We start from the raw sequence: 11067 nt of genomic DNA, 5'->3' as shown, positions 1-11067 counted from the left end.
GCACGGAGCCTGCAGATTCGCAACACCCCTGGACTGGGGGTGTCCATGGCCCAGCTGAGGCCTTGGGTACCGACCCCCAGGGCTGGGACACAGACACCCTGGGGAAGAGGCGGGCGCTGGAGCACTGAGCCGGACACGGTGGGGACCAGCGGGCGGTGTCAGGGGAGAGGGCCCCGAGCCCACGCACTTGGCGGGTGTTAGGGCATGAATTCCCCAGGGGGATCTCCGCCCCGCCCTGGACCCACGTACCCCCTCCGCCCTACAGGAAAGACCCCCATCGCACAGCTGGGAGAGCTGAGGCCCCAGCCCCCCAAAGAACCAGCCCCGGGCCTGGCCAGTGTTTGAGCTTTATTGGAAGGGGAGTGGGGAGCAGGGCCCGCCCGAGCGCCCACTCCCTCGCAGTGGCCCCCGGTGAGGCGTTAAGGCTCCGGGGCACCTGGGCAGCGGGGGGGGGGGGGGGGGGGGCGCCGGCCTAGGTGAGGCTGGTGTTGGAGCTGCTGGTGGCGCTGTCCCGCTTCTGCAGGCAGCGCACGCAGCTGGGCACCTGCAGGCCTGTGGTCACCTGGAAGCTGCCGCACCACACCTGCGGGCGGGCGCGGGACAGGGCAGGCTCAGCCGGGGAGCCCCCGCGGCCAGGGCCGCCCCGCCCGCCCGCCCGCCCCCAGGGGCCGGGTGCGCGCTCACGGTGAAGGCAGGCAGCAGCGGCTGTGTGAACTTGGCCTTGAAGGTGTGCAGCAGCTGTTTGGTGCGGGCGTTGTAGAAGGACAGGAGGCCTGCAGGGGCGGGGCGGGGCGCGGTCATGGGGGCGGGGCCAAGGGCAGGGCTGCAGTCACGGAGGGGGCGGAGCCAAGGGCGGAGCGCAGGGTGAAGCAGCGTGGGGGGGGTCGGTAACAGGGCGGGGTCCAGGCTGATGGGTGGGCCGGGGCACAGGGCAGGGCGGGGACGCGGTCACGGGGCGGGGCCCAGGGCGGGGCATGGTCATGCGGTGGGGCCGAGGGGGCGGGGTGCGGTCACGGGGGCGGGACAGAGGGGCGGGGCGGCGGGGCGTGGTCACAGGGGCGGGGCGGAGCCAAGGGGCAGGCAAGGCAGTGGGGGGCACGGTCACGGGGGCGGGGCCAAGGGCAGGGCTGCAGTCACGGAGTGGGGCTGGGGGCGGAGCGCAGGGTGAAGCAGCGGGGGGCCAGTAACAGGGCAGGGCCGAGGCTGATGGGCGGGCCGGGGCGCAGGGCAGGGCGGGGTCGTGGTCACGGGGCGGGGGACCAGGGCGGGGCATGGTCATGCGGTGGGGCCAGGGTGGGGTCACGGGGGGCGGGACCGAGGGGCGGGGTGCAGGGTGGGGCAGCAGGGGCACGGTCATGGGGGCGGGGCCAAGGCCGAGGGGCGGGGCAGGCAGAGGTGCAGGAAGGAGCGGCGGGGGCGTGGACACATGGGCGGGGCTGAGGGGTGGGCTGAGCCCAGGGGCAGGCAAGGCAGTGGGGGGCATGGTCACGGGGGCGGGGCGGCGGGGGCGTGGTCACATGGGCGGGGCTGAGGGGCGGGCGGAGCCCAGGGGCAGGCAAGGCAGTGGGGGGCACGGCCACGGGGGCGGGGCAGGCTGAGGGGCGGGGCCGAGCGCGGGGCGGGGCCGAGCGGGGGGGCGGGGCCGAGCGGGGCGCGGTCCCGGGCGGCGGGCTACCTTGGTGGAAGTCGCAGTGCACGCCCAGGCAGTCGGGCACGGGCGCGTCCAGCACCTTCACCTTGTTGGCGTGCTTGGCCGCGAAGCTGACCTGCAGCCAGTTGTTGACGTGCAGGCACCAGGACGCGGCCGTCTTGCCCAGCTGCTCGAAGCGGCCCAGGCTGCGGTAGGCCACGCCCACGCCGAACGCCTTGCTGTCCGGCTCGTAGCGGACCTCCCAGTAGTGCTCGCCGCCGTCGATCAGCGTGTCCCCTGCAGGCGGGCGGGCGGGCACGCGCGGTGGGACCGGGCCCAGCTACTCCCTGCACCGCAGCTGCTCCCTCCAGGCGCACCCTGGACCCCCCCCCCCGTTCGCTCCAGGGCCCCCACGGACGGCCCCAGGCTTTGTCCATTCCCGCCAGGTACTCTCCAGGCCTTGGCTACTCCTTTTAGATTCTCCACAAGCCCGAGCTACTCCTCCAGCATTTCCAGGCCTCCAGAAACCAGGTTATCCCCAAACCACCGCTCCTCGCGCTCCCTGGGGGCCAGCTACTCCCCCAGGGCCCAGCGGCTCCTTCCTGTGGCCGGCGGTGAATCCAGATTCCAGCCAGACTCTCCCTTGCCTCGGCTACTCCTCAAGCCTCAGTTACTCCTGTGCCTTCGGCTCAGAGTCCAGACCCCAGCTACTCCGAGTCCACAGCGCCGCTCCCCCAGTGCAGCTAATCCTTCAGCTTCCGCTTCTCCTCCACTCCTGCCCCCCCCCGGGGTCTCTGCTGCTCCCCGGATGTAAGGCTGCTCCCGTGCACGCTGCTTCTCCAGGGCAGGTTCTCCCTGACCTCAGCTACTCCCCCGACCCCGGGACGAGGCCCTCAGCAGGTGCAGCCCCGTAGCTCCCGGGAGCCCCTCGAACGCTGACCCTCACCAATCCCAGAGGCTCCCCAGGAAAGCCCGCACCTGCAGGGCCCCGCCCAGACCGCAGCCCCACCCCCCCGCTCCCTGCCTCACCCAGCACCGTGTAGGACTCGGCCGTGAAACGGTCCCGTCCCCCGCGACCGGAGGGCATCCTCTTGGGAGAGGGGTTACCCCTGTGGGCGGCAGGGGGAGGGAGTCTCAGTTACGGCCTCGCGGCCCCCAGTCGTCCCCCCCTGCCCCGTCATGCTCAGTCATCCCCGGAACATGCCTGTGTGGTCCCACACCTGGGAAACTCCTATACACCTGTCAAAGCCCCACGCAGGGTCTCCACCCCCTTCCTGCACGCTGTGGGCTCCGCCCTCCACCCCAGCCCTGGCCACCCTGGGCCGGCCAGCTTGACACCGTCCAGCTGAGACGGGGCGGGGCGGGGTGGGGCGGGGCACCGTAGTGGGGTGGGGCGGGCGGGGCGGGCACCGTAGCGGGGTGGGGCGGGAGGGGCGGGGCACCGTAGCGGGGGGGCGGGGCACCGTAGCGGGGCGGGGCGGGGCACCATAGCGGGGCGGGGCGGGAGGGGCGGGGCACCGTAGCGGGGCGGGGCGGGAGGGGCGGGGCACCGTAGCGGGGTGGGGCGGGGCGGGGCAGGAGGGGCGGGGCACCATAGCGGGGCAGGGCGGGGCACCGTAGCGGGGTGGGGCGGGGCGGGGCGGGGCACCGTAGCGGGGCGGGGCGGGGCACCGTAGCGGGGTGGGGCGGGGCGGGGCGGGGCACCGTAGCGGGGCGGGGCGGGGCACTGTAGCGGGGCGGGGCGGGGTGGGGCAGGGCGGGGCACCGTAGCGGGGTGGGGCGGGGCGGGGCACCGTAGCGGGGCGGGGCGGGGTGGGGCAGGGCGGGGCACCGTAGCGGGGTGGGGCGGGGCGGGGCACCGTAGCGGGGCGGGGCGGGGCACCATAGCGGGGCGGGGCGGGAGGGGCGGGGCACCGTAGCGGGGCAGGGCGGGGCACCATAGCGGGGCGGGGCGGGAGGGGCGGGGCACCGTAGCGGGGCGGGGCGGGGCACCATAGCGGGGGGGGGGGCGGGAGGGGCGGGGCACTGTAGCGGGGCGGGGCGGGGCGGGGCAGCGTAGCGGGGCGGGGCGGGCGGGGCACCTGGCCGGGGAGTTGACGGGCGACGCCGTCCGGCCCTTGCCGTCTTTCCTGATGTCCTGCACCTTCCCGCCCATGGCGTCCCACTCCACGGAGAGATCGTCCACCCGCAGGTTCTGATGAGATGTGGACCCGTCCAGGCGGAACATGAACGCTGGGCCGGCAGACGAGGGCGTCACGGCGTCGGGGAAGCCCAGGGAGACGCGGGGAGAGACGGGCAGTGACCAGGACAAACCAGAGGACAGAGGCAGAGAGTGGGAGGGCGGGGACCGAGCTCAGAGGCGGACATGGGGACAGCAGAGACGTGGAGGTGACCGCGTGGGGCGGGGCGGGCCGGCCGGCCAGGGGGCCACCGCGGCGGGGTCCTGGGGTCTGCAGGGGTGCTCCAGCCGGCAGCTCTGCCCCCACTTGGACTGAGGAGGCCCTCCAGGAAGGGGACTGGGCTGCAGCAGGAGGCGTTAGGCTAGACCGCAGAGGGACTTCCCGGGGGCTCTGGGGGCGCCTCGGGCTGGGCATTCAGTCTCCAGCCCTGGGAGACCGCACTTGTTGGAGGGAAGGGGGAGCAAGGGACAGAGCGGCCATGTGTGCCTGACCAGGTCACCGGGTGGGCGGGGCTGTGAGCGGGGGTGGAGCCAGTCACCTGGGGTCTCCAGGGTCACCGGCTCGGAGAGAACTCCCCCGCCACGGCCTTGTTGCAGGCTTTCACGCGGAAGTTCATGAACTTCATGTCGAACTTGAGACCTGGATGGCAAGACAAGATGGCGACGCGCCCGGGCTGAGTCAGAGCAAGGGGTCCGAGCCCTGGGGACCCCAGCATCAGCCCCTGCCCCACAGCACCCCCACCCGCACCCACCTGCGGGGCTAGGCAATGCTTGACTCCGCCCCAACCCAGCCTGGCCAATCGGAATGCGTTACAGCCCAGTTCCCGCCCACCCCATGATTGGCATGCCACAAGCTGGCCAATCCGAATTGGCCCTGGGACTTTGGGTCTTCTCTCCGGGCCGGCCAGCTGGGAGGAAGCGGCACCTCCCAGGATGACCGCCGGAGCCCCTGGACCCGGCCTTCGGTGGCGACCTGGGGAGCTGCTGCCTGGGCACACAGGGCCCTTGGACAAAGCCTCCAGGGACAGACGGAATCGGAATGGACATGATTTGGGTGCAGAAAAAAGAAAGCCGAGATGCACGCGGAGTTATTTTCCATCGTCCGCCTTTTCCGGGAGCTTGGTGGCGCCCATGGTGCACGCAGCCCACGCTCTCCGACTCGGCCCCCCTCCCCACCGCCTCCCCGGCTGGGACGTTCCCTGCCGCGGGGCCACAGCACCACCCTCTCCCGGCTCTGCCCTCTCGTGGCACCCAGGGCCCGGCTGCCCCCAACGTCCACTCTGCAGACATCCCAAGGGAAGTCGGCACTCCCTGCCCTGAGACCCTCGTGGCTAAGCCCTCAGGATCCAGGCTGCTCTCTCCAATGTCTCCCAGATGGAGCTCAATCTGCTAACCAGCCTCAGACAGTCTCAGCCCTCCAACACACTCTGGAAACTTCTCTCGCAAGCCTTGGCCAGGCGGCCACCTCCTGCAGGCAGCCCACCCAGACTACCTCCTCCTTCTCTCTTTCTCTCTCTCTCTCTCTCTCTCGGCATCCCGTGGGGTGCGAGCAGCACCCGGGGGCTAAGGCTCTGGGCCCACACAGAGCAGGGTTCACAGGCAGCTCAGATGCAAGGAGGCGCCTAAGCCGGAACCCCTCCAAGCCCAGGAACGAGGCGGCAGAGGGCGGAGGGAAAAGTTCGGGGCAGGGGACCGGGCTCCTCCTTGGCGCGATGTCGATTTATTTCTGCAGCTTCCCGCGCGTCTCTAATTATGTCCTAATGAGAAGCGACAGCCAGGCAAAGCAGGCGGCGAGCCCGGAGGCGGGCGTGGGCTGAGCGCGGAGCGGGGCTGGCGGCTCCCCCGGCAATTAGCGGGCTCCTCATTAGCCCTGCGGGGTAATTACAGCCGCTCAGCTGCCAAAGGGGCGGTTAGCGCCTGCGCCGGCCTCCCGCCCACCGGGGTCCCCCCGACCCGCAGGGACCCCCCAAGGCTGCGCTCCTGCCAACGCCCCAGCCGGCGGGCGGCGGGCGGCGGGGCTCACCGGTCAGGGTGTACTCCGTCCTGCCGCACGCCCTCGATCACCATCCAGGGCTGGTCCTCCTTGAGGCGCGGCGGGCCCTCGAAGTTGGTCCGCCGGTACTCCAGCACGTAGTGGTCGATCTTGCTGTCCTCATCCGGCACGTGCCACACCAGGGTCACGCAGTTGTCGGCCACGAGGGACTCGGCCAGGTCGATGACCGGCGCGCTGGGCACTGCGCGGCCCCGGGGGAGAGCCGGTTCAGGCTCCGGGCGTCGGGGCAGGCGGCAGCCCCGCCACGCCCCCAGCCCGGGCCTGGGGAGGGGGCTGGGCCTCCGGGAAGGGGTGGGCGGCGAGGGAGGCAGGGCTTTCCCAGTTTTATGGCTGAGTGGGCGGGGCCTCCTTGGGTCTCCACCCACTGGTCAAGCCCCACCCTCACAGAGGTGGGGCCTTCTCAGGGATCCACCCCCAGGTGAGGAGGGTCTTCACAGGGCTCCACCCCATGTGGGGCGGGGCTTTCTCAGGAGTCATCCCCAATAGGATGTTCACAGGGCTGCACCTCATATGGGTGGAGCCTTCCCAGGGATCCACCCTCCAGGGGCGGGGCCTCCTCAGGTCCGCACCCAATGTGGGTGGGGCCTCCTCAGGTCCGCACCCAGTGTGGGTGGGGCCTCTCAGGGATCCACCCTCGGGGCGGGCCTCCTCTGGCCGCATCCCAAGGTGGGCAGGGCCTTTCTGGGGTTCAGCCCCTCCTCAGGGTCCCCGCCGTCCCGGCCCCCAGCACCCCCTCACCGGGCAGGAACTTGAGAGCCTGCAGAATCTGCCCGCTCCTGGGCGAAGTCCACCATGAGGTGGCTCATGTTGTCGCTGGCTTTGGCTTTCAGGGACAGGCGGAAGGCAGGGGCCATGGTGACCCTGCGGGAGGGAGGCGGGAGCGGTGGCCGAGGCGGGCGGGACCCCGCCCCGCGGCCCCACCGCCGCTCCAGCAGCAGACCCCGGCGTCTTACCCGTCTTTGATCTGCTTGGCAGCCTAGAGACGGGGATGGGAGGAAAGTCGGAGGCTGCGTCAGCTGTGAGAGAGACCATTGCACAGACAGCAAGACGGAGGCCGCACACGGCAGCCAGCAGGGGGCGCACGCCGCGCCGGGGCTGTGCCCGCAGGGACCGGATGGCAAAGCCCGCCCCAGTGCCCGGCACTTCCTCCTGCCACGGCGCACCCTGGCCGGCGCAGTGCGGGCGCAAGCACGCGGGGCCCTGCCACCCACGTGGGGGACCCGGATGGAGCTCCTGGCTCCCGGCTTCAGCCCGGCCGAACCCCGACGACTGCCGGCATTCGGGGGAGTGAGCAGGTGCACGGGCAATCCCTCTCTCTCTCTGTCCGTCTGCCCTTTAAAATAATTTTTTAAAAGTCATTTAATTTGAAAGGCAGAGTTACAAAGAGAGAGGTCGCCCGCCTGCTGGTTCACTCCCAGATGGCCACAATGGCCAGATTCGGGCAGGTGCAGGGCCCAAGCACTTGGGCCGTCCTCCTCTGCTTTCCCAGGCGCGTCAGCAGGGAGCTGGACGGGAAGCGGAGCAGCCGGGACTCGACCCGGCGCCCACGTGGGACGCTCAGGCGGTAGGCGGCGGCACGCACCTGGGGGAAGTCCGGGCTGTCGGCGGCCTGCAGCGTCTGGTGCGCCGTCTCCAGCAGCTCCTCCGAGCTCTCCAGCGCGCGCGTGCAGGCTGCGAGCTGGTTCTGTGGTAGCGCGCGCCGGTCACCCGCGGAGGAGGAGCCGCCTCCCCCGACCCCACCCCCAGGGCGCCCCACCAGGAGGCTGCTGCACCTGCTGGCCTTGCACGGAGGCGGGACCCAGCTGGCCTGGCTCCTGGCAGCCAATCAGACACCTCCCTTAAAGGTCCACCTGTGCCGCTACACCTGAGCCCGGGGCGCCTGCTCCCCGGGGGGCCCGGGAATCTGAGCTGTTGGGAAGTTGGGGGGGGGCTGGGCACTGCTCAGGGACCCCAGCTTGGCAGCTAAGGGCCCATGGGAGCCACGGGAGGCGTCAGAGCCAACCGCGCGTGGGAAGAACTGCGAAGTCGGGGCACCAGGGGGAGGGGAGGGCGCCAGACTCGGGGGGGGGGGCCGGGGCGGCTGGGGTGCAGAGGGAGGGGCCGCGGCCAGGGAGGGGCGCGCGGAGCGACGCCGCGCCACGCCCCCCACGCACGCACGCACGCACGCACGCACCTGCAGCTCGTAGGTGCGGCTGGCGCGGTCCTGCTTGATTTTCATGAGCATGCCCTCCTTCAGCTCCTCCAGCAGCGAGAACAGGGACTGGAACTCCGCCTCCAAGTCCTCCTGCACCTTGGCCGAGTTCGCCTGCGTGCGCGGGGCGACGCTGAGGGCGCGCGCGGCGGCCAGGCGCCCGGCAGCCCCCCACGGCCCCGCGCCCGCCCCGCCTCACCTCCACGTTCAGCAACATCTGTTTGAGGGCGTAGATGAAGCTCTGGATCTCCTCGTTTTTCACGGCCAGCGTCGTGATGATCTTCCGCAGCGCCTCCTGCGCCCCCCCCCCCACCCAGAGGCCGGCCAGCCGGTCAGGACCGCCGGGGGCCCCGACGGGACTCGCCCACCCCAGCCCAGCCGGCAGACTCCAGCCCCGGGCCCTGCGCGAAGCCCCTGGCTCGCCGCTCCGGGGAGGCCCTGCGAGCGAGCCCATTTCACAGAGGCGGACACCGAGGCTCGGGGAGACCCTGCACACGGCAGAGGCCGGGCCTGAACGCCCGCCACCTGCCCGGGCGCCCAGCGCGGGGTCTACATCGTTAAGGTGGGAGGAGCCCGGAGGAACAAGATGCCTGCGGTGAAATGGGCTAGCCTGGGCAAAGTGGGATAGCCTGGGACCCCGGAGGAGGGGGCCAGGCGGGAGAGGTGGGGCGGGAAGAGGCGAAGTCGGGAAGCCCAGGTGAGTCGGGGGCGGCGGGGATGCTGGGCAGGAGGGCGCGGGCGCGGAGGCCGCGTGGTGCTCCGGGCTCCGGCTCCCACGCAGGCTCCCCACGGGGCCCCTCGGCGGGGTCAGCACCAGGAGCCGGCCAGCCATGGCCGCGGTGGAGGGCGTGGGGGAAGCGGTCTGGCTGGGACCAGGACCTGGGCGCAGTGGGGGGCACGGAGGGGACGCACCTGGCCCCAGCCCACGAGCATGGAGTCGGGGGGGGGCAGCGCCCCGGAGTGGGGAGCCCCGGCTCAGGCGGGGCTGCGGCGCGGCTGCGGCACAGCTGGGCGGGGGTGGGGCGCACGCTGCGGCATCACCTGGCCCCCGGCCCGCGCCCACCCCCCCGCGGGCCCCGCCCCGCCCCGCCCCGTCCTACCCTCTGGTCCTCCATGGCTGCAGCCTGGGTCACCCCGGCCCGGCCCGCGGGGCCCCGCGCGCTCGTTCAGTCCCCAAAGCTGCCTGGGCCGCGGCTGGGAGCCAATGGCCCGCCTGGCCCTCGCCGCCGCCGCCGCCGCCGCCGCCGGTCAGCGCTCCATCACCGCGCGCACTGCGCAGGCGCGCGCGCCGCGGCCTCCTGGGAGATGTAGTCCGCGCCGCGCGGGCCGGAGCACCGCCCCCCGGGCCTGGGGCGCTGCGGGCGACCGCGGGTGGTGATGGGCGGGCGGCCGAGAGCCCGGAGCCTGTCGTGGGGCCTCAGGCTCCGGTCCATCCGAGCCTCGGTCTCCCCGCCCGTTCACCTCTCTGCTACTCAGACCCACCCCGCCCCACCCCTGTCCATCCAGTGAGTGACCGCTCATTGCAGAGCAAGGCCTTTACCCGAGCCTCCAGAGCCTCGTTCCCCCAGCTACGTGTCTACTGAACTCCTACACATCCCTCAAAGCCCCCAGGCTCTAGTATCTCTTCCAGAAGCTCTCCTGCCAGGCTAGAACACACTCAGAACTGGGGGAGACCCCCCACCCCCGCCAGCCCCGCTGAACCCGGCCCCTCGGTCCCTAGGACCCCACTCTCTGCTCTGCGCCCTCTCCCCTCCCCCATGCCACCCACCTCCGGCCCTTTGCACCTCCTGTGCTTTGCCTGGATCTCAGCCTCTCTGACTTGCACCTCAAACGCCAGAAACTGGACCTCTCGTGTACTGGGGGCCTGCACCCACGCGGGAGGCCTGGACGGAGCTCCTGGCTCCCGGCTTCAGCCCGGCTGAATCCCGACGACTGCCGGCATCTGGGGGAGGGTGAGCCAGTGGATGTGCAATCTCCGTCTGCCTTTCAAAATAAATATATAATTAAAAATATTTAATTTGAAAGGCAGAGTTAGAGGGAGGGAGGGAGGGAGGGAGAGAGAGGGAGGGAGAGAGAGAGAGAGGGAGAGAGAGAGGGAGGGAGGGAGAGAGAGAGAGGGAGGGAGGGAGAGAGAGGGAGAGAGAGGGAGGGAGGGAGGGAGGGAGAGAGAGAGAGGGAGGGAGGGAGAGAGAGGGAGAAAGAGGGAGAGAGAGAGGGAGGGAGAGGGAGGGGGAGAGAGGGAGAGAGAGGGAGGGGGAGAGAGGGAGAGAGAGGGAGGGAGAGAGAGGGAGAGGGAGGGAGAGAGAGAGAGGGGAGAGAGGGAGAGAGAGGGAGAGAGAGAGGGGGAGAGGGAGGGAGAGAGAGAGAGGGAGGAGAGGGAGAGAGAGGAGAGAGAGAGAGGGAGAGAGAGGGAGGGAGGGAGAGGGAGGGGAGGGAGAGAGAGGGAGAGGAGGGAGGAGAGGAGAGAGAGGGAGGAGGAGGGAGAGAGAGAGGGAGAGGGAGGGAGAGAGAGAGGGGAGAGGGAGGGAGAGGAAGGGGGAGAGAGGAGAGAGAGAGGAGAGAGGGGGAGAGAGGGAGAGAGGTGGAGAGAGAGGGAGGGAGGGAGAGGGAGAGAGAGAGAGGGAGAGGGAGAGGGAGGTAGAGGGAGAGAGAGGGAGAGGGAGGGAGAGGGAGGAGGGAGAGAGAGGGAGAGGGAGAGAGGGAGGGAGAGAGAGAGGGAGAGGGGGAGGGAGAGGAGGGGAGGGAGAGGGAGGGAGAGAGAGAGGGAGGGAGGGAGAGAGGTCTTCCATCCACTCCCCAGATGGCTGCAATGGGCAGAGCTGGGTCACACAGGAGCTCCACCCGGGTCTCCCACACGGTGCAGGGCCCGGGCACCTGGACCATTTTCTGTTGCTGTCCCTGGTGCATTAGCCAGGGACCAGCGCTGTGGCGGAGCGGGTAAAGCCGCCGCCTGCAGGGCCGGCATCCCACGTGGGTGCAGGTTCGAGTCCCGGCTGCTCCACTTCCCATCCAGC

General features: G+C 71.2%; 1 protein-coding gene across 1 annotated transcript; it reads right to left on the bottom strand.

The window, feature by feature from the left end:
- Positions 1-335: 335 nt before the first annotated feature.
- FSD1 (fibronectin type III and SPRY domain containing 1) lies at positions 336-9335 on the bottom strand. The gene is given in 16 exon segments (XM_070058639.2): positions 336-583; positions 685-773; positions 1676-1927; positions 2660-2739; positions 3712-3862; positions 4349-4376; positions 4379-4449; positions 5833-5851; positions 5853-6043; positions 6601-6631; positions 6633-6723; positions 6816-6838; positions 7445-7546; positions 8036-8167; positions 8253-8348; positions 9154-9335. Coding segments are annotated over 16 exon segments (1482 nt in total). The 5' UTR covers positions 9169-9335; the 3' UTR covers positions 336-472.
- Positions 9336-11067: the final 1732 nt, after the last annotated feature.

This window comes from Oryctolagus cuniculus, chromosome 16, assembly GCF_051225735.1.
Source record: "Oryctolagus cuniculus isolate XC-2025 breed Fujian yellow rabbit chromosome 16, ASM5122573v1, whole genome shotgun sequence".
Taxonomy (NCBI): domain Eukaryota; kingdom Metazoa; phylum Chordata; class Mammalia; order Lagomorpha; family Leporidae; genus Oryctolagus; species Oryctolagus cuniculus.
Note: the sequence above shows the minus strand (reverse complement) of the source record. Positions and strands in the feature narration are given on the sequence as shown.